The sequence below is a fragment of the Mesoplodon densirostris genome, chromosome 13, assembly GCF_025265405.1.
Source record: "Mesoplodon densirostris isolate mMesDen1 chromosome 13, mMesDen1 primary haplotype, whole genome shotgun sequence".
In the NCBI taxonomy this organism is placed as follows: Eukaryota; Metazoa; Chordata; class Mammalia; order Artiodactyla; family Ziphiidae; genus Mesoplodon; species Mesoplodon densirostris.
In genome coordinates, this window is record NC_082673.1 from 68,196,112 (window position 1) to 68,218,647 (window position 22,536).

Genomic DNA, 22,536 nt, shown 5'->3' on the forward strand with positions numbered 1-22,536 from the left:
ACTGAAATACAGCCTTTACCTTCAACGGCATCACAGCCATCAGATACAACAGCATGTATTCACTTGCCAACTACAATATAATAAAGTAAGTTCAGGAGCTTACTTAGATTATATTACTCACTTAGCTTATAAAAGGCTTTCCATAAATCCATTTGTTTATAAATCCTAAACGAATGAGAAGAATTTAAGCTCACAGTCCTCAATTTAGTTATATTAAAAAAGATGTGTGCATTGTCTTTTCCCATTCACACTGGCTTATTTTTTATGGTTCATGTTTACATATAGCACAAATTTGCTCCCAATCTAACCTGCTTCAAATATTGTTAATATGTTTACAGTGAAAATTGTGGATACTCAGTTTCTATCAGGCATATATTTTCCCTTCCTTTTCATTCCATTAGGGGGAAAAAAACGTCAGCCAGTCTCCTTGTTGAGCTCTGAATTTCACTACATATTGGGAAAGATTTATTCCATATATAGATATGAGGTACAATATTTTTTCACCATATTCAATTTTTATAAATTTATCTTTTTTTGTTTCTATCATAATTATTAGCCTCCTCTTAGTGCTTATAATTATGATAGAAATAAAAAAAGATAAATTTATTTATTGTTCATTGGTTGGTTGATTTACTTATTAGACTTGAGGGGTTCTGTGTTAATATGCACATAGCAAATGCATTATAGACTAAGGAATTGTGTGATGGTCCAGGCTGAAAAGGTAATTATAGTCCTTTATTGGTGTTAGGCTGAATAGAGTACCTCTGGAGTACAGCTTTGTTTATGTTAAAGTTAGTAAATTGAAAATGTAAAAATAAAGGAGCTTTGCCCCTATTATATATTCATTTCTTTATCAACTCAACAAGTTTACTGAAAGCTTTCTATATGCTAAACACTGATATAGATAAAAAGGCAATTCAATACAGCATTATGAATCCCAGAAAGGGTAAATACAGAAAAGCACATGCAGCCTGTAGGAAGGACATCCAACACACTTTTTGAAGGTCAAGAAAGGCTTCATATTATGATGGGTAAATAAGATGAGTCTGAAGAATAAATCATTTAGGTGAACTTATGGGGTGGGGATAGGAGTAAGAGGGTAACATTCAGAATTTAATTTGAGGGCAATGGAGAACAATGGTAGAATTTTAAACAAGAGAGTGACATCATCAAATTTGTATCATAGGAAGTTCATTCTGACTCTACTATTTAGTTTGGGGAAAAGGGACAAGAATGGAGACTACAGTCTGTTTGGGCTATTACAATAATAAAGTAAATAATGAGAGATAATGGCATCTTTATCTACAGTATGGTGGTAGAAATAACAGCTCAACAGATTAAAATGCAAAGCCTCCTCCAGCCACTGAACAATGCTTTCAGTGCCTTCTCTCACTGTATCTTTGCATGTACCTTCTTAGAGATAAAGACATTATTTGTTTGCTTATGCCAACACAAGTGAGAGTTCGATCATCTGCATATAGAGTAGACCTCAACACATCCTTAGCATCTTAAAATGTAGAAAGTGCTTGGCGTGCTTGGGAATGGCATGTAGCATCTTGTCAATGTATTCCAGGATGCATATAGGGAAATGACTATAAAGAGGGCAGTAAAGCCAACCTAAGAAGGGAGCTCTGGAATTTCAACAGTATCTAATAGGCATGAGAAATCACCTACTGATTTATGCAGGGAGTAGACAGATGATCTGATCTTTCTAAGGTTACTTGGTGTCAACTTTAAGGTGAACCTCCCATTATACCCACCTTTTGGCATTCATGCCTTAGTACAGTACCCTCCCCTTGAGTTAAGTGGGACCTGTGACTTGTTTCTCATTACTCCTGTGATTTTATAACATTATGCAAAACTGCATCTTGCTAGAGACTCACTGGACAGACTTTCCTTGATGTTTTGATGAAGGAAGTATCTGAGCGAGGGAAGTTCACATGGCAAGGAACTGTGGATGGTCTCTAGGAATTGAGCAAAGAATTGAAGCTCTCAGTCCTGTAACCACAAGGAACTGATTACTTCCAATAACAATGTGAATTTGGAAGAGAATACTGAACCTCGGGTGAGAATTCAGCCCTGCTCAACATCTTGATTACAGCCTTGTGTGACCCTAAGAGAGGACCCAGTTAAACCATGCCAATACTCTCTACCCAAGAGAAAGTAAATGTGTTGTTTTAAACTACTAAATTTGTGGCAATTTGTTACTCATCTACAAAAAAGAATATAACTAGTGATGTTATTGAAAATACATTAGATGAGGGAAATTTGGAAACAGGAAGTCCAGCTAGCAAAGAAGAGATGATATAGTAGGATTATACATATAATTGAGAAAACATGAGCTGGAATCAGAAAAAAGCTGACTTCAAGCTCTTTACCAACTTAAATAATTAATCTGGCTAGTTTATAAAATGGGATAATAACCTTCTCTCAAATGGTTTCTAAAAGGAATATATAAAGGGAAATATATATATTGTTTAACACAATGCCTAGCACACATTATCATTATTGTGCTGTAACGTTTATGAGGACTAATAAGAGCCGGATTAAAATAAAGGTAATGAGAATGGAAATTGTGGTAAATTTGAGCAATAGCTTTTGGTAGTAGGTCTCAGTGACTTTCCAATATGGATAGAGAGAAAGAGAGAGAGGAGGAAGTAAAAGATGACACAGTTTCTAGCCTGAATGACTGGATGAGAATGATGCCATATCTGAATGAAGGAGTGCAGAAGGAAGAGCTGACTTCATGGAAGAGATAATGAGTTCTGTTTTGGAGTGTGAAGTGGGTGTGCTTGTGGGAGGCCATCCATGTGGAAAGGGCCAGTGCACAGCTGGGAATACGGACTTGGTACTCAGAAGAGATTTGGGTATATGAAAGGATCTGGAGATGGTTGTGAATAAGGTTACCCATAAATTGCATCAGTGTTCACACACACACACACACACACACACACACACACACTCCTAACATTCCTTGTGTAAAAACATGAGAAATCCAGGTAAATTTCTTCCAGCAGCCTCAGGAGAACTGGATTAAATCTCCACAATCAAGTTGATGTACCCTGCATCTGTAGAATATCTGAATAGACAATGAATCATCCCAAATTGAGGAGGTGGACTTTGGGAGCAACGATATATATATATATTTTTTCCCTTCTTCTCTTTTTGTGAGTGTGTATGTGTATGCTTCAGTGTGTGATTTTGTTTGTATACCTTTATTTTTACCATTTGTCCTAGGGTTCTGCCTGTCCATTTTTTTTCTTTATTATTACTTAACAATTTTTTTTCTTAATAATTATTTTTAATTTTTTATTTTAATAACTTTATTTTATTTTACTTTACTTTCTTTAATCTTCTTCTTTCTTTCTTTCTATTTTTTCTCCCTTTAATTCTGAGCCGTGTGGAGGACAGGTTTTTGGTGCTCCAGCCAGGCATCAGGGCTGTGCCACTGAGGTGGGAGAGCCAAGTTCAGAACACTTTTACACAAGAGACCTCCCAGCTCCACATAATATCAAATGGTAAAAATCTCTCACAGATCTCCATCTCAATTACTACACCCAGCTACACTCAATGTCAAGCAAGATACAGTGCTGGACACCGTATGCCAAACAACTAGCAAGACAGGAACACAACCCCATCCATTAGCAGAGAGGCTGCCTAAAATCATAATAAGGCCACAGACACCCTGAAAAACACCAACAGACGTGGACCTACCCACCAGAAGGACAAGATCCAGCCTCATTCACCAGAACACAGGCACTAGTCCCCTCCACCAGGAAGCCTACACAACCCACTGAACCAACTTAGCCACTGGGGACAGACACCAAAAACAATGGAAACTACAAACATGCAGCCTGCGAAAAGGAGACCCCAAAGACAGTAAGTTAAGCAAAATGAGAAGAAGACAGAAAAACTCACAGCAGATGAAGGAGCAAGGCAAAAACCCACCAGACCTAACAAATGAAGAGGAAATAGGCAGTTTACGTGAAAAAGAATTCAGAATAATGATAGTAAAGATGATCCAAAATCTTGGAAATAGAATGGAAAAAATACAAGAAACGTTTAACAAGGACTTAGAAGAAAAAAAGAGCAAACAAACAGATATGAACACTACAATAAATGAAATTAAAAATTCTCTAGAAGGGATCAATAGCAGAATAACTGAGGCAGAAGAATGGATAAGTGACTTGGAAGATAAAATAGTGGAAATAACTACTGCAGAGCTGAATAAAGAAAAAAATAATGAAAAGAAGTGAGGATAGTCTTAGAGACTTCTGGGACAACATTATATGCCCCAACATTCGAATTATAGGGGTCCCAGAAGAAGAAGAGAAACAGAAAGGTACTGAGAAAATATTTGAAGAGATTATAGTTGAAAACTTCCCTAATATGGGAAAGGAAATAGTTAATCAAGTCCAAGAAGCACAGAGAATCCCATACAGGATAAATCCAAGGAGAAACACGCCAAGACACATATTGATCAAACTATCAAAAATTAAATACAAAGAACAAATATTAAAAGCAGCAAGGGAAAAACAACATGTAACACATAAAGGAATCCCCATAAGGTTAACAGCTGATCTTTCAGCAGAAACTCTGAAAGACAGAAGGGAGTGGCACGACATATTTAAAGTGATGAAAGAGAAAAACCTACAACCAAGATTACTGTACCCAGCAAGGATCTCATTCACATTTGAAAGAGAAATTAAAAGCTTTACAGACAAGCAAAAGCTGAGAGAGTTCAGCACCACCAAACCAGCTTTACAACAAATGCTAAAGGAACTTCTCTAGGCAGGAAACACAAGAGAAGGAAAAGACATACAATAACAAACCCCAAATAATTACAAAAATGGTAATAGGAACATACATATCAATAATTACCTTAAATATAAATGGATTAAATGCTCCAACCAAAAGACACAGACTGGCTGAATGGATACAGAAGGAAGACCCATACATATGCTGTCTACAAGCGACCAACTTCAGACCTAGGGACACATACAGACTGAAAGTGAGGGGATGGAAAAAGATATTCCATGGAAATGGAAATCAAAAGAAAGCTGGAGTAGCAATTCTCATATCAGACAAAACAGACTTTAAAACAAAGACTATTACAAGAGATAAAGAAGGACATTACATATTGATCAAGGGATCAATCCAACAATTGTAAATATTTATGCACCCAACATAGGAGCACCTCAATACATAAGGCAGATACTAAGAGCCATAAAAGAGTAAATCAACAGTAATACAATCATAGTAGGGGACTGTAACACCCCACTTTCACCAATGGACAGATCATCCAAAATGAAAATAAATAAGGAAACACAAGCTTTAAATGATACATTAAACAAGATGGACTTAATTGATATTTATAGGATAGTCCATCCAAAACAAAATAATACACTTTCATCTCAAGTGCTCATGGAACATTCTCCAGGATAGATCATATCTTGGGTCACAAATCCAGGCCTGGTAAATTTAAGAAAATTGAAATTGTATCAAGTATCTTTTCTGACCACAACGTTACGAGACTAGATATCAATTACAGGAAAAAATCTGTAAGAAATACACACACATGGAGGGTAAACAACACACTACTTAATAACCAGGAGATCACTGGAGAAATCAAAGAGGAAATAAAAAATACCTAGAAAGAAATGACAATGAAAACACAATGACCCAAAACCTATGAGATGCAGCAAAAGCAGTTTTAAGAGGGAAATTTATAGTTATACAAGCGTACCTTAAGAAACAAGAAACATCTCAAATAAACAACCTAACCTTACACCTAAAGCAATTAGAGAAAGAAGAACAAAAAAACCCAATGTTAGCAGAAGGAAAGAAATCATAAAGATCAGATCAGAACTAAATGAAAAAGAAATGAAGGAAATGATAGCAAAGAACAATAAAACTAAAAGCTGCTTCTTTGAGAAGATAAAATTAAAGATGATACAAACAGCTGGAGAGATATACCATGTTCTTGGATTGGAAGAATCAACATTTTAAAAATGACTTTACTACCCAAAGCAGTCTACAGATTCAATGCAATCCCTATCAAACTACCACTGGCATTTTTCACAGAACTAGAACAAAACATTTCACAATTTGTATGGAAACACAAAAGACCCCGAATAGCCAAAGCAATCTTGAGAAAGAAAAATGGAGCTGGAGGAATCAGGCTCCCTGACTTCAGACTGTACTACAAAGCTACAGTAATCAAGACATTATGGTACTGACACAAAAACAGAAAGATAGATCAAAGGAACAGGATAGAAAGCCCAGAGATAAATGCATGCACATATGGTCACCTTATCTTTGATAAAGGAGGCAAGAATATACAGTGGAGAAAAGACAGCCTCTTCAATAAGTGGTGCTGGGAAAACTGGACAGCTACATGTAAAATAATGAAATTAGAACACTCCCTAACATCATACACAAAAATAAACTCAAAATGGACTAGAGCCCTAAATTTAAGGCCAGGCACTATCAAACTCTTAGAGGAAAACATATGCAGAACACCCTATGACATAAATCACAGCAAGATCCTTTTTGACCCACCTCCTAAAGAAATGGAAATAAAAACAAAAATAAACACATGGGACCTAATGAAACTTAAAAGGTTTTGCACAGCAAAGGAAACCATAAACAAGACAAAAAGACAACCCTCAGAATGGGAGAAACTATTTGCAAATGAAGCAACTGACAAAGGAATAATCTCCAAAATTTACAAGCAGCTCATGCAGCTCAATAGCAAAAAAACAAACAACCTAATCCAAAAATGGGCAGAAGACCTAAATAGACATTTCTCCAAAGAAGATATACAGATTGGCAACAGACACATTAAAGAATGCTCAACATCATTAATCATTAGAGAAACGCAAATCAAAAGTACAATGAGGTATCACCTCACACCAGTTAGAATTGCCATCATCAAAAAATCTAGAAACAATAAATGCTGGACAGGGTGTGGAGAAAAGGGAACCCTCTTGTACTGTTGATGGGAATGTAAATTGATACAGCCACTATGGAGAACAGTATGGAGGTTCCTTAAAAAACTAAAAATAGATCTACCATACGACCCAGCAATCCCACTACTGGGCATATGCCCTGAAAAAAACATAATTCAAAAAGACATATGCACCCCAATGTTCATTGCAGCTCTACTTACAATAGCCAGGACATGGAAGCAACCTAAGTGTCCATCAATAGATGAATGGATAAAGAAGATGTGGCAGATATATACAATGGAGTATTACTCAGCCATAAAAAGAAACAAAATTGAGTTATTTGTAGTGAGGTGGATGGACCTATAGTCTTTCATACAGAGTGAAGTAAGTCAGAAAGAGAAAAAGAAATACCATATGCTAACACATATACATGGAATCTTAAAAGAAAATAAAATTGGTCATGAAGAACCCAGGGGCAAGATGGGAATAAAGATGTAGACCTACTAGCGAATAGACTTGAGGTTAAGGGGAGGGGGAAGGGTAAGCTGGAACAAGTTGAGAGAGTGGCATGGACATATATACACTACCAAAGATAAAACAGACAGTTAGTGGGAAATAGCCGCATAGCAGAGGGAGATCAGCTCGGTGTTTTGTGACCACCTAGAGGGGTGGGATAGGCACGGTGGGAGGGAGGGAGATGCAAGAGGGAAGAGATATGGGGACATATGTATATGTATAATTGATTTACTTTTTGTAAAGCAGAAACTAACAGACCATTGTAAAGCAATTATAGTCCAATAAATATGTTAAAAAAAGATTTTTAAAAAACCATTAGAAATCCCTTAGAAATAAGTGAATTATGTGCAGCTTTAATGAAAAGAACCCACAACGAAAAACATAGAGAATGGGAAAAGGATCTTTTCTTCTTTCCTTAGAGATGAATGACTAGTAAGTTTCCATAGGCAAAGGGGATATTCAGTTGACTAAGCTTGGTAAATCTGCTGCAGAGATAAGCAAACTATGACCTGAGGGCCACATCCAGCCTCTGGTGTGATTCTGTAGATAAAGTTTTTTTGGAAAGCAGACACATTTATTCATTTGTGTATTATCTATTGCTGCTTTCACAATGCAATGGCAGAATTTAGTAGTTGTCATTGAAACTGTGTGGACCACAAAGCCTGAAATATTTACTATCTAGCATCTAGCATTTATAGAAAAAAATATTTACTCATCCATGGTCTATTCCATAAAAAATGGTAGTCTTTAAAAATAGTGCATCAATAAATAAGGTAATAAAGAAATGCCACCTGGTATACCACAACACCAATCGAAAAAGTTTGAAACTTGGTTTCTGGCATAATCTTCCACTGATTACTTATAACCTTTCTGTAACAGCATTTTTTCAGCTGTCAAGTAGGAATAATACCTCTTCTGCTTACTTCAGAAGCTTCAAAGCAGGAAATTAAAAAAAAAAAAAACTATAAAACATCAAAGTATAAGTTATTATTGTTATAGATTTTTTATATTGTCAAATCTAGAAATCAATATACTCACTCATAATTATATAAGAAAAATATAAATATACATTTTTGTATGTAATTTATTAAAGGAAACTTTCTATTATTTTTTGTTATATTTACAAGAAATATTTGGGCTGAGTAGAACTCATATTGGCATTATCCTTTCCAGGAAAGAAAAGCACAGAAAATTCAGATGTTTGCTTAAAGTCACCCAACTAATTAATGGTAGTGTCTGAGAGCTAGTGAAATATCTTAATCATAATTTGCTTTCTACAGCACTGTATATCTACAATGGTGACTAACTTGATAAATCAGTCATATTTGACATACATGTGTGGGTATCTGAGGTATGTAATTTTAGTATAGGGAGTTCGGAGGTTGAGATGAAATAAATAGAATTTTTGTTTAAAGATGAACTGTCTCTTCAAGTGCAATTTATCCTTTCTTGTTTTGAATTTTTAATAAAATTTTCATTTTAGAATAGTTTTAGATGTACAAAGAGGTTATAATGATAGTACAGAGTCCCCGTATATGTTTCACCTGTTTCCCTTATTTTTGACATTCATTTTAAAACTAAATAATAAGTAACCATCAGTATATATCATCTAGAAAGTTAGAAAAGTGTGAAATATATGTAGATGTGTAATGTAGAGTTATCATTTTTCTCATTTCACTCACGATTAAGGTAAGATGTTGTTACTTGTCCAAGGTCAGATAAAAAATTGATGACACAAAATTAGAGATAGAAGTAGATGTGTTAAATAAACTATAAGGATGAATGAATTAATGTCTTTAAAATGACTTCAAAATGTATGGAATTCTTAAAATGTGTGGACTCTTGCCTAAAGACAAATCATTACTAATATTTAACTTGCTAATTTACTTTCCAAAACAAAATGTTTTCATTAGCTCCTAGTTTATTTGCAACATGACCTGGCATGGTTCCTGGTATGTTTGGAAGCTTAATGAAGACATGAAAGTTTTTTTGTTTTTGTTTTTTTTATTTAGAAAGATGACAATGGGAATGCCTGTGTTTTTTGTAATGTGAACTTTAGAAAGGGAAATCAGGTACTTATTTTTTGACCAAATACAAGTCAGTGTTTCTCATTTTCAAAGTAATCAACTTTTTTATACTTTTTTTTTGGATATTTGATTGCAACTTAAAAATGTGACCAGATATCCATATCCATAGCAATGTGGAGCTACAGGATAATCATTTAAATATAAAATATATCCACTGAAATATCATTTTACCTATTATTTTTATCTTTTTCAAAATGTAAAACATAAATATATATATATAGTTTTTAAAGGTAAAACTTTCATCTTGATCACTAAGTAGTAAATGAGATTACGTGTATGAAGTACTCAGCTGCTGATGGCACACTAAAACTTTTTTATCTCCTCCTTTTCTTCTTCCCTTTCCTCTCTTGCTGGTTGGTGAAAATCACTCTTCACCACTCAGTCATCATGGCCCTTAGGAGAATGGAATGGTGGTAAAGACAGTTGCAGGCATAAGGAAAAGGGACTAAGGTTTGTTGAGCAAGTGTCACTTGTTGAGTGGTACATTAGATGATTTACGTATGTTTTATTGCTTAGAGCTGCAAGCTGTCTTGCATTATGGATGTAATTATCCACATTTTACATTTGAGAAAACTTGGCAGGAGAAAGATCTGAACAACCTTCCAAAGATCACATAGCTTAGGAAAGGCTGAAAAGTAAATATGAACTATCTGCCTGCAATGGAGGCCACTTCTTAGAGACAAGAATCCCTGGTGGGAAAAATAGGTGAAGGGGTTTAAGAGGTACAGACTTCCAGTTATAAAACAAATAAGGTACAGACAGGTATGTAATGTACAGCATAAGGAATATTGCAATAAATGTGTATGGTGACAGATGGCTACTAGACTTATCGTGGTGATCAATCTGTAATGCATATAAATGTTGAATCACTATGTTGTACACCTCATACTAATATAATATTGTATGTCAACTATACTTCAACAAAATAATTTAAAATTAACAATTTCCCTGCACTTAAGTAACCCCCAATAAATGGGTCACAATAGAAGAAATTTCCTCTGATTGAAATAGAGGGACAGCCTAAGGAGTTTTCTGAAGCCATGTATCAACTGTAATTAAGACCAGATTCCCTCTCAACTTTATTGAAGCTGCCAGTCAAAGACAGCGGTGTGCTTTTGTTAATGGAACGCAAGCCTGGGCCTCAGAACTTGTGCTAAGCATGGCTATTCCCCTGAGTTTGTGTGAAACCTTGAGTTTTTTATAGACATTGTATCTTCACTGATAAAATCGTTATTCTAAACCTACTTTCAAAGCATAGGTGGATTTTTGGAATGGTACATAATATAATATCATATAGACCATAAAGACAATATTATGGTGTTATTATATTGTCTCAGTTTGTTAAAATATTACCTTAAAACATAAATGCAGAGGTTTCTTAGGAAATTGCTTAAATGAAAACATTATTTATTATTCATCTAACATCTAGAATTAAGATAACTTTCACCAAATTCTACCAACAGAGACTGAAAGACACTAACCAATTTACACACTAAATATAGGATCAAAATTGAATATATAGTAAAAAATAAACAAAAAGTAAGTTTCCAAAAATTGCTTTATCAGTTGCCTTATGTCCAGAGTCAGGCACATTCTTATATAACCTAGGTATACATAAGTCATTTTAGTAAATGTTAGTATTAGTTTTACAAATGACACAAAATTTTAAGTCTCATCTATGATTTGTTCTGGGAATGCACTGTTTGCAACCTTGTACCAAGGAAAAACCACCTAGATTCCAAAGAACTGAAGCAGAAACAAAGTTTTGGAATACAACCTACTCATAATTTGGTCACTGTCTGTAACATAAGCTTTCTATGAGCCTGGCGATGCTGAGTACTAAATTATGTTTTTAAACAAGTATGCACTAGAGAATTGGCTTTAGAGATATATGAAATGAAAAGCACAAAGAATCTAAGAAGAGATAAAATCTGTCCAAATAAACTAGCATTGCTAAAACTGCATCTGTTCATATGAATAGTTACAAATAATGCACATTTTATGTGACTGAAGACTGTGAAGTTTGAAAAGATAACAAAATAAGAAATATATACATAAGCATATATGGAACCAGAAATGCAAAAAGGAACATATTTGTTTTAACGCATAGGCAAAAGAGTGAAGAAAAGTTTAAAGAAAATTGAAGAAATAAAAATTTTTTTAAATCATACTATTTGAAAATATTTCTCATCCTATCTTGTAATTTAAATGTATACCTACAGTGGAATTTATTAAGGACAGTAAACTTAACTGTATACTTTAATAAGCTTAAAAGCAAGCACAGTTAATTTTAAAATGAGGGGAAAATTCCCATGGCAATAACTTTGTTTTCTAAATTTGTCCATAGGGTGATTTTATGTTATACTTCTCACAAAAGATTTAAGCACGAATAAACGTACTCTCAAAGAAATACTTAAATATAACAAAACTAACTTGAAGTTACTTGTTTGGCAAAGTCAGATTTTCATAAATCTACTTATTAAAATTTATTGTAAAAGTGGAGTAAACCTTAAAAATGTAGATACAAACACTTTCTTCTCAGCCTGTGTAACATCCTGGTATGTTTCTGGTACTTTGAAAGAAAATATTAATCAACTCTTTGTGACTTAGAGTTCTTTGAGATTTACCTTTCCCTCAACCTTTTTGAGGTTAAACCATCCTAGTGAAAAGAATTTGGGTTTCAGAATGAGAAAGACTGTATGCAAATCACGGTTCTGCCACATACAACCTTGACAATCTTGGGCAAGTTGTTTTAAAATCTCTAAGACTTAGGTTCTTCTGATGAAAAATAGGGGGAATAGCAATAACGGAATTATAGTAAGGATTAAATGAGGTAAATACATATATAAAAGAGCCAGGTAGACCCTCATAAAGGTTGGTGTTTTATAACATGGAATTCATTCCGTACTATATTTGGTTTTATAAACTAGATCAGCGGGTTGGATAGGCAGCAGATTATTCTCAATATAATAAGAGTTATAACAGCATCTAAATTCTGAACCCCTCCTATATTCCAGGGATTGTATTAGGTGTCTGACTGGCATGGTTAATCTCTTTAACCCTTATAACTAACATTAACAAAATGTTCTAACCATTTTGCTGATGAGAAAAGTGAAGTTTAGAAAAGTGAATTAACTCAATATCAAATGACCAGGATATAAACCCAGACACTCTGTAGCCCTCATTTGGACTATTCCCAAGATTCTCATTAATATTCACACCAAAGAAAAATGGAAATGGGAGCAATTCAGATAAGGAGGGGAATTCCAAATCTGGCAACAGCAGAAAAAACAAAACAAAACAAAAAAAAAACCCCAAACATAAAAACAAAAGGACTATACATGTCTTCCTGGAAAAGATGTTCTGAGAGTATATGACTACTCATCACCTCCCAGTCTCTGTGGCTGCTTGTGCCATTTCTATAAAAGCCTATGATTTTTAAAAAGAAATTTCACCTGTTGAATATCAGCTTGTCTGTTATATAAACCTTAGGGGCTGTGAAAACAATCTCATAACTATAAAATTTATTAACTTGAAAGATCAAATTTTTTTTACTAGATTTGGGGATCCACAGGAATTCCCACCATGTTCTATACAGTGGACAACATACTGAATAAGTCATAGAGAGTATCCTCTTCTCCATTTGCATTTTCATTGGTGGGGTATATTGCCTCCATTAAAAAAAGAAAAAAAGGAAAAATTCTTAAACCACAGATCAAATCTCTACCAACTTGCTTGATTTTGTAGCATATTATAACTTACAAAGATCTGTGACCCACCACTAAATTTACAATTAAATTCAAATTAAATGCTTTTGAGAGGTTTAAGAGCTTTATGAAATAATAAAATGATCTTTTGCATCTTGTTCTATTGTAAAAATGAGTACTGATAACCACTGAATGGGTGATGACCTAAAGAAATTCTTGCCTCTCTATTTCCTAATATAAATAAACATGACTTTAAGTCCTAGTGAAAAGTCCTTCATTTTCTCTACAGATTTTTTAAAAATTTATCAGTCAAAATATTCATTTCCAAAGGTTGAGGTGGTGCTCCAAACTTTCAATATTTTAATTATTGCAATTCTTTATCTCATGTGAAATGAATTCCCATCTTAATTCATCTATCATAACAGATTAATTCTATAGATGGCACATACTGAGTCAATACTTGCCTTGATGGTCTTTAAATTATCTATTATTTTTCCTTGTAATCATGTTTCCTACATGTTAATTCTAAGTTATAAAATATTGTCAAAACTTCAGTTGGAAGCCATGGAAAATCATCTAGTAACAGAATACAAGAATGCAATTTTCTGTAAGCTCTCAAAATATGATTCTGTCATCTACCTATTTATCTATCTGTCTATCTATTCATTCCTTATTCTCATCATCTGAAAACAAATTTAGAAGCATGGTTGGTTGACTAGAACAGTTGAGAAGGTAATTGAGGTATACCAGATTGCCAAGTGGAAAAAACACTGAAATAACTAATATGAAAGAAATGAAGAAATTCAACAGATTATTAAAAAACGAAGGGTGTATAACCATGCAACTCCATGGACAGTGACTACACATACAAGCAAATGAAAGCAGCTGACCACGTACCCACACACCTTGGCAGAGGTGCACTCCACACTCGTCGGCCGCCACCAAGACAGATGATCTCTGGCGTCCCTTCCAGACGATAACCTGATGAGCATGAGAAGGCCAGAGTGTCACCAACCCCAAAGCTGAACCCAATTCGGTTACCATATTGAGGAATTCCAGGATCTTCACAAGGCTCCAGATTATACTCTGTAATTGGATGAAGAGAACAAAGAAAATGTTAGTAGTAACCTTTAAGGGTATATCCCTATTATTTGCTAAATGGATGCTTTTAGGGGCAGCCATACATTTTAAAATTTACTGTATGTAAAATTATGGGTATATGCTGATGGCACACATAATTTTCTTCTTTTGTGAAAGGTCTACTAATTTAATGAATACTCTTATGTGTGAAATTCAATACAGGTGAGAAAATGTCACCTTCTGAGTGACACCTTGAAAATGTAGCTATTTATCTTGTATTTTTTCTTCTGCATTAGAAATATTTCCATTTCATAGATTTTTGACTTATAATAATGGCATAATAGATTCATATTTTCAAATGCAAAATGCCATTTAGAATGAAATGATTTGCATTTTGAAATGACTTTTACTTAATGGTTATAGTCTAAATGACAAAGGTTCTTGTGCTTCTAGTATACAAGAAATTCAATTCATCCATATTCTGAAGAACATGTCACTTCAGATGCAAGGCTTTATGTAAGACTGAAGGGCCCATAAACTTAAAATTATAATTATAGATTTATACAAGAAAACTTCCTCAAGCAATGAATGAGCATCATGAAAATGAATAGTTAAATGTTCTTCAGGGTATGAGAGAGTAGAGTTAATTAAACAACATTATAATTTTTTATTTATTTTATTTATTTTATTTATTTATTTTTGCAGTATGCGGGCCTCTCACTGCCATGGCCTCTCCCGCCGCAGAGCACAGGCTCCAGACGCGCAGGCCCAGTGGCCATGGCCCACGGGCCCAGCCGCTCTGCGGCATGCGGGATCCTCCTGGACCGGGGCACGAACCCACATCCCCCACATCGGCAGGCAGACTCCCACTGCGCCACCAGGGAAGCCCTATAATTTATATATAGTCCTAAGAAGAAGTCGCTTATCTAAAAATATTTCCAGAGCACATGCTTAGTATGTAATTGCAGTGGAGAACAACAGGGATTGTTTCATATTGATGAGCTCTTATTTTATTGTTTAAAAAACTTATTTGGATATACTTCTAACATTCTAGGTTAAAATTGACTATGCTCATTTGCTATTCACTATGAAATACTTTAATTATTTTAGAAGACAAGTATTTTCATGTAAATACTAGAATAACTGTTGAAGGATGAGGTTAGTATTTTTATGATTTTATTTATATAAATTACATATTATTTATAAAATTATGTATAACTGTAATATTATAAATTTAATGTTAGTAGATTGGCATAAGATTTACTTATTAATTTGTTTCTGTATTCTCTTTCACTACTCCATTTAACTAGAAAGTAGAACTAATAAGAATACATTTTTATTCACTTTGGTCTTATAAGTTTTTCCTGTAATCCAAGTTATAATGTTGCCTACAGATGAGGTTACTCTAGAATAAAAGAATAACCATATTAACTTGTTTCTATATCATCTAGTTGCAAATGAATAAATTAAGTTTGTCTTAATCTTGGCCTATAAACTATGCTTTTTTCAGAAACACAAAACTAGGATATCACTGGTTTAACTAACATTTCATTTATGGCCTAATTGAAACTTTAAATATATGTATGAATTTCCATTTTAAGTTCAACTGGCATTTTAGCAAGTTTTTCTCTGTTAGAATTCTGCAGGATGCAAATTAAAGAAATGTATTTATTGTATTTCTATTAATTTTTTTAGTGAATTGATTTATTTTTTGCTACTGTTTAAAGTTTCCCTTTAATATATTACTATAGACAATCTTCAAGGCATTTCAAAGTTTCATTAAAATTTGTTGGCAGATAATTTCTTTGTTTTCTTCTTTTTTTCTTTTCTCTTTTTTCTCTCTCTGTTTTGTCATACATAACAAAAGTTATGCTCATACTTTTAAAAATCTGATTTTTAAACTTGTTTTCTTACCAGAGAATGTAATATTGAATCCTTCATATGATATTGAAAAATCTGAAATGAAGCGCAACTGAGCCCTGAAATTTCCATAGAGACCAGCATTGATTGTTGAAGGAAGTTCTGAACCAGTCAGGCGTGCCAGTGGTTGGGTAAAACTACCATTCTCTGTGATCAGTAAGTAGTCATGATGGTCTTCCAAATGAAAGGTGTGAAAATTGAACTGCACACCTATTAAGGAAAAGATGAAAATTAGACTTATAAACTATATCAGTAAAATACATAGTTATCAAACTAACAAAAATCAGAACTCTTCTTACAATTGATTTCTCTGAAAATGAAAGGCACTGCTATAAAATATTCTAAATGTATAGTATAATATCTTTCTTTTGTTTGTTTTTTTTTCTGTTTGTTTTCTTTAGCTTCTATACAATAAATCATGTCTTAGAAACTACTTGGAAATAAAAATTTTAAATTAATGCCTAAAAAGAAATCACACAAGTTTTCTAAAATTTCAAAGAAAATGTATATCCTTTATTTAAAATAGAAGTGCTTTGGCAAAAGTAACCACTCACTCAACTTCTAATAGGATAGGCTAGTTTGACTACTTTTCTTTGTAGTTTATATAATGGATTCATACAATGTATGCTCTTTTGGGACTGAGTTCTTTTACTCAACATTAAGTATGTGAGATTTATCTCTACTTTTGTCTGTGGCTGTAAGTTATTTATTTTTAGTGATCCATTTCATTTTGTGAATAAAACACATTGATTTATCTGTTCAAAAGTTGATGGTCATTTAGATAGTTTGTATTTTAGCACCAAATGCAGATGGTGCTGCTGTGAGCATTCAAGTATGACTTTTGAAGAACATATGTGTTTATTTCTGTTGGATAGATATCTAGGAGTAGAATTACTGGCTCATGTGAAATAAATATACATGTATATGTATACATTTATATATTTCAGCTTTAATAGATACTACTTTACAAAGTGGCTCAGCCAATTTATATTTCCATCAACAAATCCAATTGCTCTGTATCCACCAATACTTGAAAGTTTTTTATTTTTTCATTTGTTCTGTCCTGGTGAGTATGGTATGCCATTGCACTGTGGTCTCATGTGAGAGTTTAATGACATTATCTCAAATGCATGTGAAAGGCTAACAATCACACACACAGACACACACACACCATACTGCATGTAAGATACCAAATGGAATAAAGGATGATACCACATTCATCTTTCTCTTGAAGTGTTTAATTTGCTTACTTGATCTAAAAGAATCACCAAAATCTTCAGTAAACAATCCAAAAGCCCAGAGTATGATAAAGTAACATTCTCTAACATTATTCATCAACTTTATAGTTCCACATGCTGGAGAATCTTGGAGTCCTCATTGCTTTTTTTTTTAATTGAAGTATAGTTGATTTACAAAGTTGTACTAGTTTCAGGTATACAGCAAAGTGATTCAGTGTATCTGAATATATATATATATATATATATATATATATATATATATATTCTTTTTCACGTATTTTTCCATTATAGATTATTACAAGATACCGAATATAGTTCCCTGCGCTATACAGTGAGTCCTTGTTGCTTATTTTTTTTATATATAGTAGTGTGTATATGTTAATCCCAAGCTCCTAATTTACCTCGTTTGTTAAAAAAACAAAAAGTGACATAAAATGAGACTAAAACAAATACACCAAAATGTAAGCAATGATAAGATGAGTTATTATCGCATAATGGGTCAGTGATTTCAATTTGGAAAATATTTGAAATGTACAATGATACTATTTTAATTCTTTTTCAAAATGTAACACTTTCTTTTCTCTCTCTCTCCACAATGAGCTTTTTTTAGGAGGGGTCCAGAAATTAAGTCAGTCTTTCAAATGTTCTTCAGTGTAAGTGTGGTAATTGGCACTAGACAGATGTAAATAAGAATGAGGTGTCAATGTGGCAAGGAGAAGATGCTTTGCCATCTAGATTAACTATCTAAGTTTACAAAATAATGAATGGAAATTCAGATTAAGTCAATTTGATTTCGATCAGAGACTAAAAGTAAGAAAAACTAGGCAGGTAATACAAGAACAGATGGAAAAAAATAAGAAAAAAATCATTATGCATGTTTTTCTTAGAAAAATGTGGTTGTTCTGATATGCACTGAATTAATACTCGGGAAAATTAAAAATTCTGTTAGATAGTGGTGCTAATAAACCCATTGTCAAATATTACATACATAGTCTTTCTGAGACACACTTTCTCCATTTGAAAAATGGGGTTCTAATAGGGTTGTCTTGAAGTTTAAATGAGACAACATAGGGGATGACTTGGCACAGTGCTTTCACAGAGGAAGTACTCAGCAATCGTTAGCTATCGTTATTGTTTAATCCTTCAACATGAAAGTAAATTGGTTTCATGTCACTCTGTCCTAGTCAGCTACTTTATAAAAGTAAGCCTCTGTTTATCAGATTACAGTTTAAGCAATAAAATCTGTTTTCACTGCAGCAAAACAATTTAAAACCTTCTGCTGAAGGTCAATTAATCCAAATAAGAATATGATACTAAGAACCTACTATATTATAGGCATTATGGAATATAAAAAATTAGAAGATTGTAAATAACTCATGGTCTATCTGAGGGAAAAAGATACATAAAATAAAAATTCAAACATTATGCTAAGTGCTATAAAAGTGATTAATGTGAGTCAATATAGGAGCATAGAAATAGAGGTAGTTTGTCAAAGGTATCAGCAGAGGCTTCTGAAGGCAATGACCTTCAAAAGTGAACAGATGTTTGTGGAAGAGCAACCCTGGGATAGACATTTCAGGAAGAAGAAGTGGACAGGCAAAGACATAAAATCTTAATAGGGCAATGGGTGTTGAAGAATAGTGAGAAAAAATCAGTGATTTCAACATCATAGTACCTTCTCATATAAGTGATAATTCAAGAAGCCTTATGAAGGCAATTTTTGTTACAGAAATATAAGAAAAAACTTGGGCTTCAAGTCAAAATATCATGAATATCTAGGTTTTAGTTAGTCATGACACTAACTATGACCTTGAGGGGGTGACATATTGATACATGTGTGCACGTGCATGTGCACATCTGTGTGTGCTGGGTGAGAGGTTAAATTATATTACCTTGACAATTTCTCCAAACTTTAAGAGATTATCCTTCACATAACTTTGGCTACATTTTGGAATAGTTGTACTTCCAAACAATTTTGTTGGCTCGTAAAAGAAAAGCATATAATCTGCATTTCTTGCCATGTAAATACAGATTTAATTAACACTTGCAATCTGTGAAGATGCAAAACCTTAAGTGTTAATTAAACCTCTATTTACATAGCAAGCAGTACCTAGCCCTCCATTTTCTTGTATAATGTAAGGAAGCTTATTTTAAACTCCATTAATCCACTACACACTGAAATAGTAATAACACTGGATGCTTTGGTTAACTTCCAGCAGAGTCTTCCATTATGGAGAACAACAAAAACAACAGTTTACAAAGTATTCTACCTCATTCCTGCTGTACAATACTAGAATACTCATTTTAACAGCATTTTTTTCTCAATTCTATTTAATTTCATTAAAATAACAATCCTTATATAATCCTCACTGTCAATAAAAGGATGTATAATTTTAATAAAGGCAAACTTCATTTGTATCTCAAATATTCTATCAGAACTGCAGATATATCTCACATAGTTGAACAGGAGTATAAAAATACATTGTGTAAAAAACACAATGAATTCAAATTATTAAATAAAGTTTTAATTTTTAAAATTGTAATATTATCTTCTCATTGCTAGGATTTTGTGGGTGGGGTTATTTTAGATCTTCTATAGTAAAGTTAATAAGTACAGTGTAATAGTAAAAACCAATAAGAATAATATAAGAATAGAGCTAAAACAAAAACCACTTCTCCAAAGCAGCTTTTATCATGAATAAATTAACTCTTTTTAAAAAGATTAGCATGTAGATTTTTTTCAGGTAAATAATTTTCATCCATTTTCGTTTTGCTATATTAGAATTCCCATTTTCCCAGTGTCAAGTTTTTACCTTAACCACTTATATTGTTAATATACTATCTTGGTTGTATTGCATGAATGAACCATACTTAGTACTACAAGGAATGTCATTTATTTGTTCAAAGGACATTTATTAACATCTACCATATGCACAGTGCAATTTTATACTCTCATTCAATTATGTCAGATATAACTGCAGTTCTGACAGAAAATTTGAGACAGATATTTCTAGAATTGTTATAAATTTACACAGGAAATATAGTTATAATAAATGATCATAAACATTTTTAAAACGAGTGTATATAAACATGTACTGTTTGCTTTACAATTGGTTCAGCACTTCAGAGTATCTTCCTATTCCCCTTTGAACTTTTGAAATCAACCCACTGTGCCAGAGACAAAAGCCATCCTGTTTGAGATTCTGTTGATTTGAAAATTCCAAATAACATTAGTTTAATATATCAAAAGAAAATAAATATCTCATATTACCATTCTGACAAAAACATGAGTAAAATACTATAGAAAAGTAAATATAATCCTCTGCTTCAGTTACTTAAATTGAATTTTGTGTTAGCATATTTTAGTACTGATCTGGTTTTGCTCATGCAAAATGACATTGTAAAGGACAATGAAATAAAAATAGATGCAATGAAAATTCAGAAGATAACCCATTATAATTGTATGAGGCAAATTACCTTTTCCATGGGTTACATCAACAGTCCACGTACAATTCAAAGAATTTGGATAAAATTCCGGGTAACCAGGTGATAAGATTGTTCCACTAGGCCCTCTAACATCTCCTCCACATAATGCTGAAAATACAAAGAAATGCAGTCATCTGATTAGGCATAGTTAGAGAGGCAGAGGCTGAACAAATCTCTCAAAATAGAATGAGTCTGATTATTTTTGCTTAAGTTACTTCCTGGTAATAACAGCAATGTGTAAAGACCTCTTCCAATACTAAGAAATCATGTCGTCCTTTGCAGCAGCACTAGATAAGAAAAAGATATGTAATAGTATCTGAGAATTAATACTGGCCCCAGGAGAATTTAGCTCAACTTCCCACATTTGCATTTGAAGTACATACTAATCTTACACATTTCTAATTATAAGCAACATTTGCATAAATTGGTTGTAAATTAAACATGAGTAATTAATTCTTTAGTAGTCCCTCTTTTACTAAGCTTTAAGAAAACAAATTGTTAATTATACAAAATTATTTATTTTAGATTCCTAAAGGGATATATGTCATTCTTCATAGAATTCTTTTTAAAACGGTGAAGTAAACTGAAATTTTGAAGGCTGCTTCTGCACTTGTACATTTCTCTGGGAAATATCATGAACAAAAAGGGTTTTCTGAGAGGATACTGATTTTTAAGTAAATACTCCAAGATAACAAAAATAAATAAATGTTTATGAACTGAGGTCAAAGAAATTGAAATTTAATTCAATGTTCATTTACTCTAGAATAAATGACAGTTTACAACGCCTTCTACCATCAGTGGTTATGATATGACAGATAATTTTACCAGTATTAAAAATTAAAGGAAACAAAGATATAGTCAGGTAAGAATGTACATTCTCATGGAAGCAGAGAAAAGTTGACTCCTTATTCTATTCCACTTGGAGATGTCTACTCTCTTGGATATGGGCAACATGGGTAAGGGCAGTAAGAACTGTGAATGCATCATACAGCCTTATCTGCTCTGATCCTTGCTCAACTTCCCTGGGATACCAGAAAAGTGAGTTTTGGCTTTATTGTCTTCCATGATTTCTTCCAAGTAGCAACACTGAGAACGAAGAGTTGAGGCAGTCTGGCTGCTATTCTACACTGACCTGACTAGAAATTGTAAATCTGCAGTTCCTAGAAGTATTTAAGCAGGCTTAGATTTACATAAATATACACGCAATTAAAAATCACTCTTGGGGCTTCCCTGGTGGTGCAGTGGTTAAGAATCCACCTGCCAATGCAAGGGACACGGGTTCGAGCCCTGGTCCGGGAAGGTCCCACATGCTGTGGAGCAACTAAGCCCATGTGCCACAACTACTGAGCCTGTGCTCTAGAGCCCGCGAGCCATAACTACTGAGCCCACGTGCTACAACTACTGAAGCTCCTGTGCCTAGAGCCTGTGCTCTGCAACAAAAGAAGCCACCCAGTCAGAAGCCTGTGCACCACAACGAAGAGTAGCCTCCACTCACTGCAACTAGAGAAAGCCCACGCACAGCAACAAAGACCCAACACAGCCAAAAATAAAT

The 22,536-nt window shown here is 33.6% G+C and overlaps 1 protein-coding gene across 3 annotated transcripts in view; it reads right to left on the minus strand.

Annotated features, from left to right (window-relative positions):
- CSMD3 (CUB and Sushi multiple domains 3) overlaps positions 1-22,536 on the minus strand; it is a 1,097,518-nt gene that overhangs the window by 369,538 nt on the left and 705,444 nt on the right. For all 3 annotated transcript variants that reach the window (XM_060116495.1, XM_060116494.1, XM_060116493.1), the window contains 3 exons: positions 20,976-21,092; positions 16,255-16,470; positions 14,158-14,346 (listed from right to left, as the gene is read on the minus strand). In XM_060116495.1, coding sequence (XP_059972478.1) covers positions 14,158-14,346; positions 16,255-16,470; positions 20,976-21,092 — 522 coding nt within the window. The remainder of the gene's footprint in view (positions 1-14,157; positions 14,347-16,254; positions 16,471-20,975; positions 21,093-22,536) is intronic.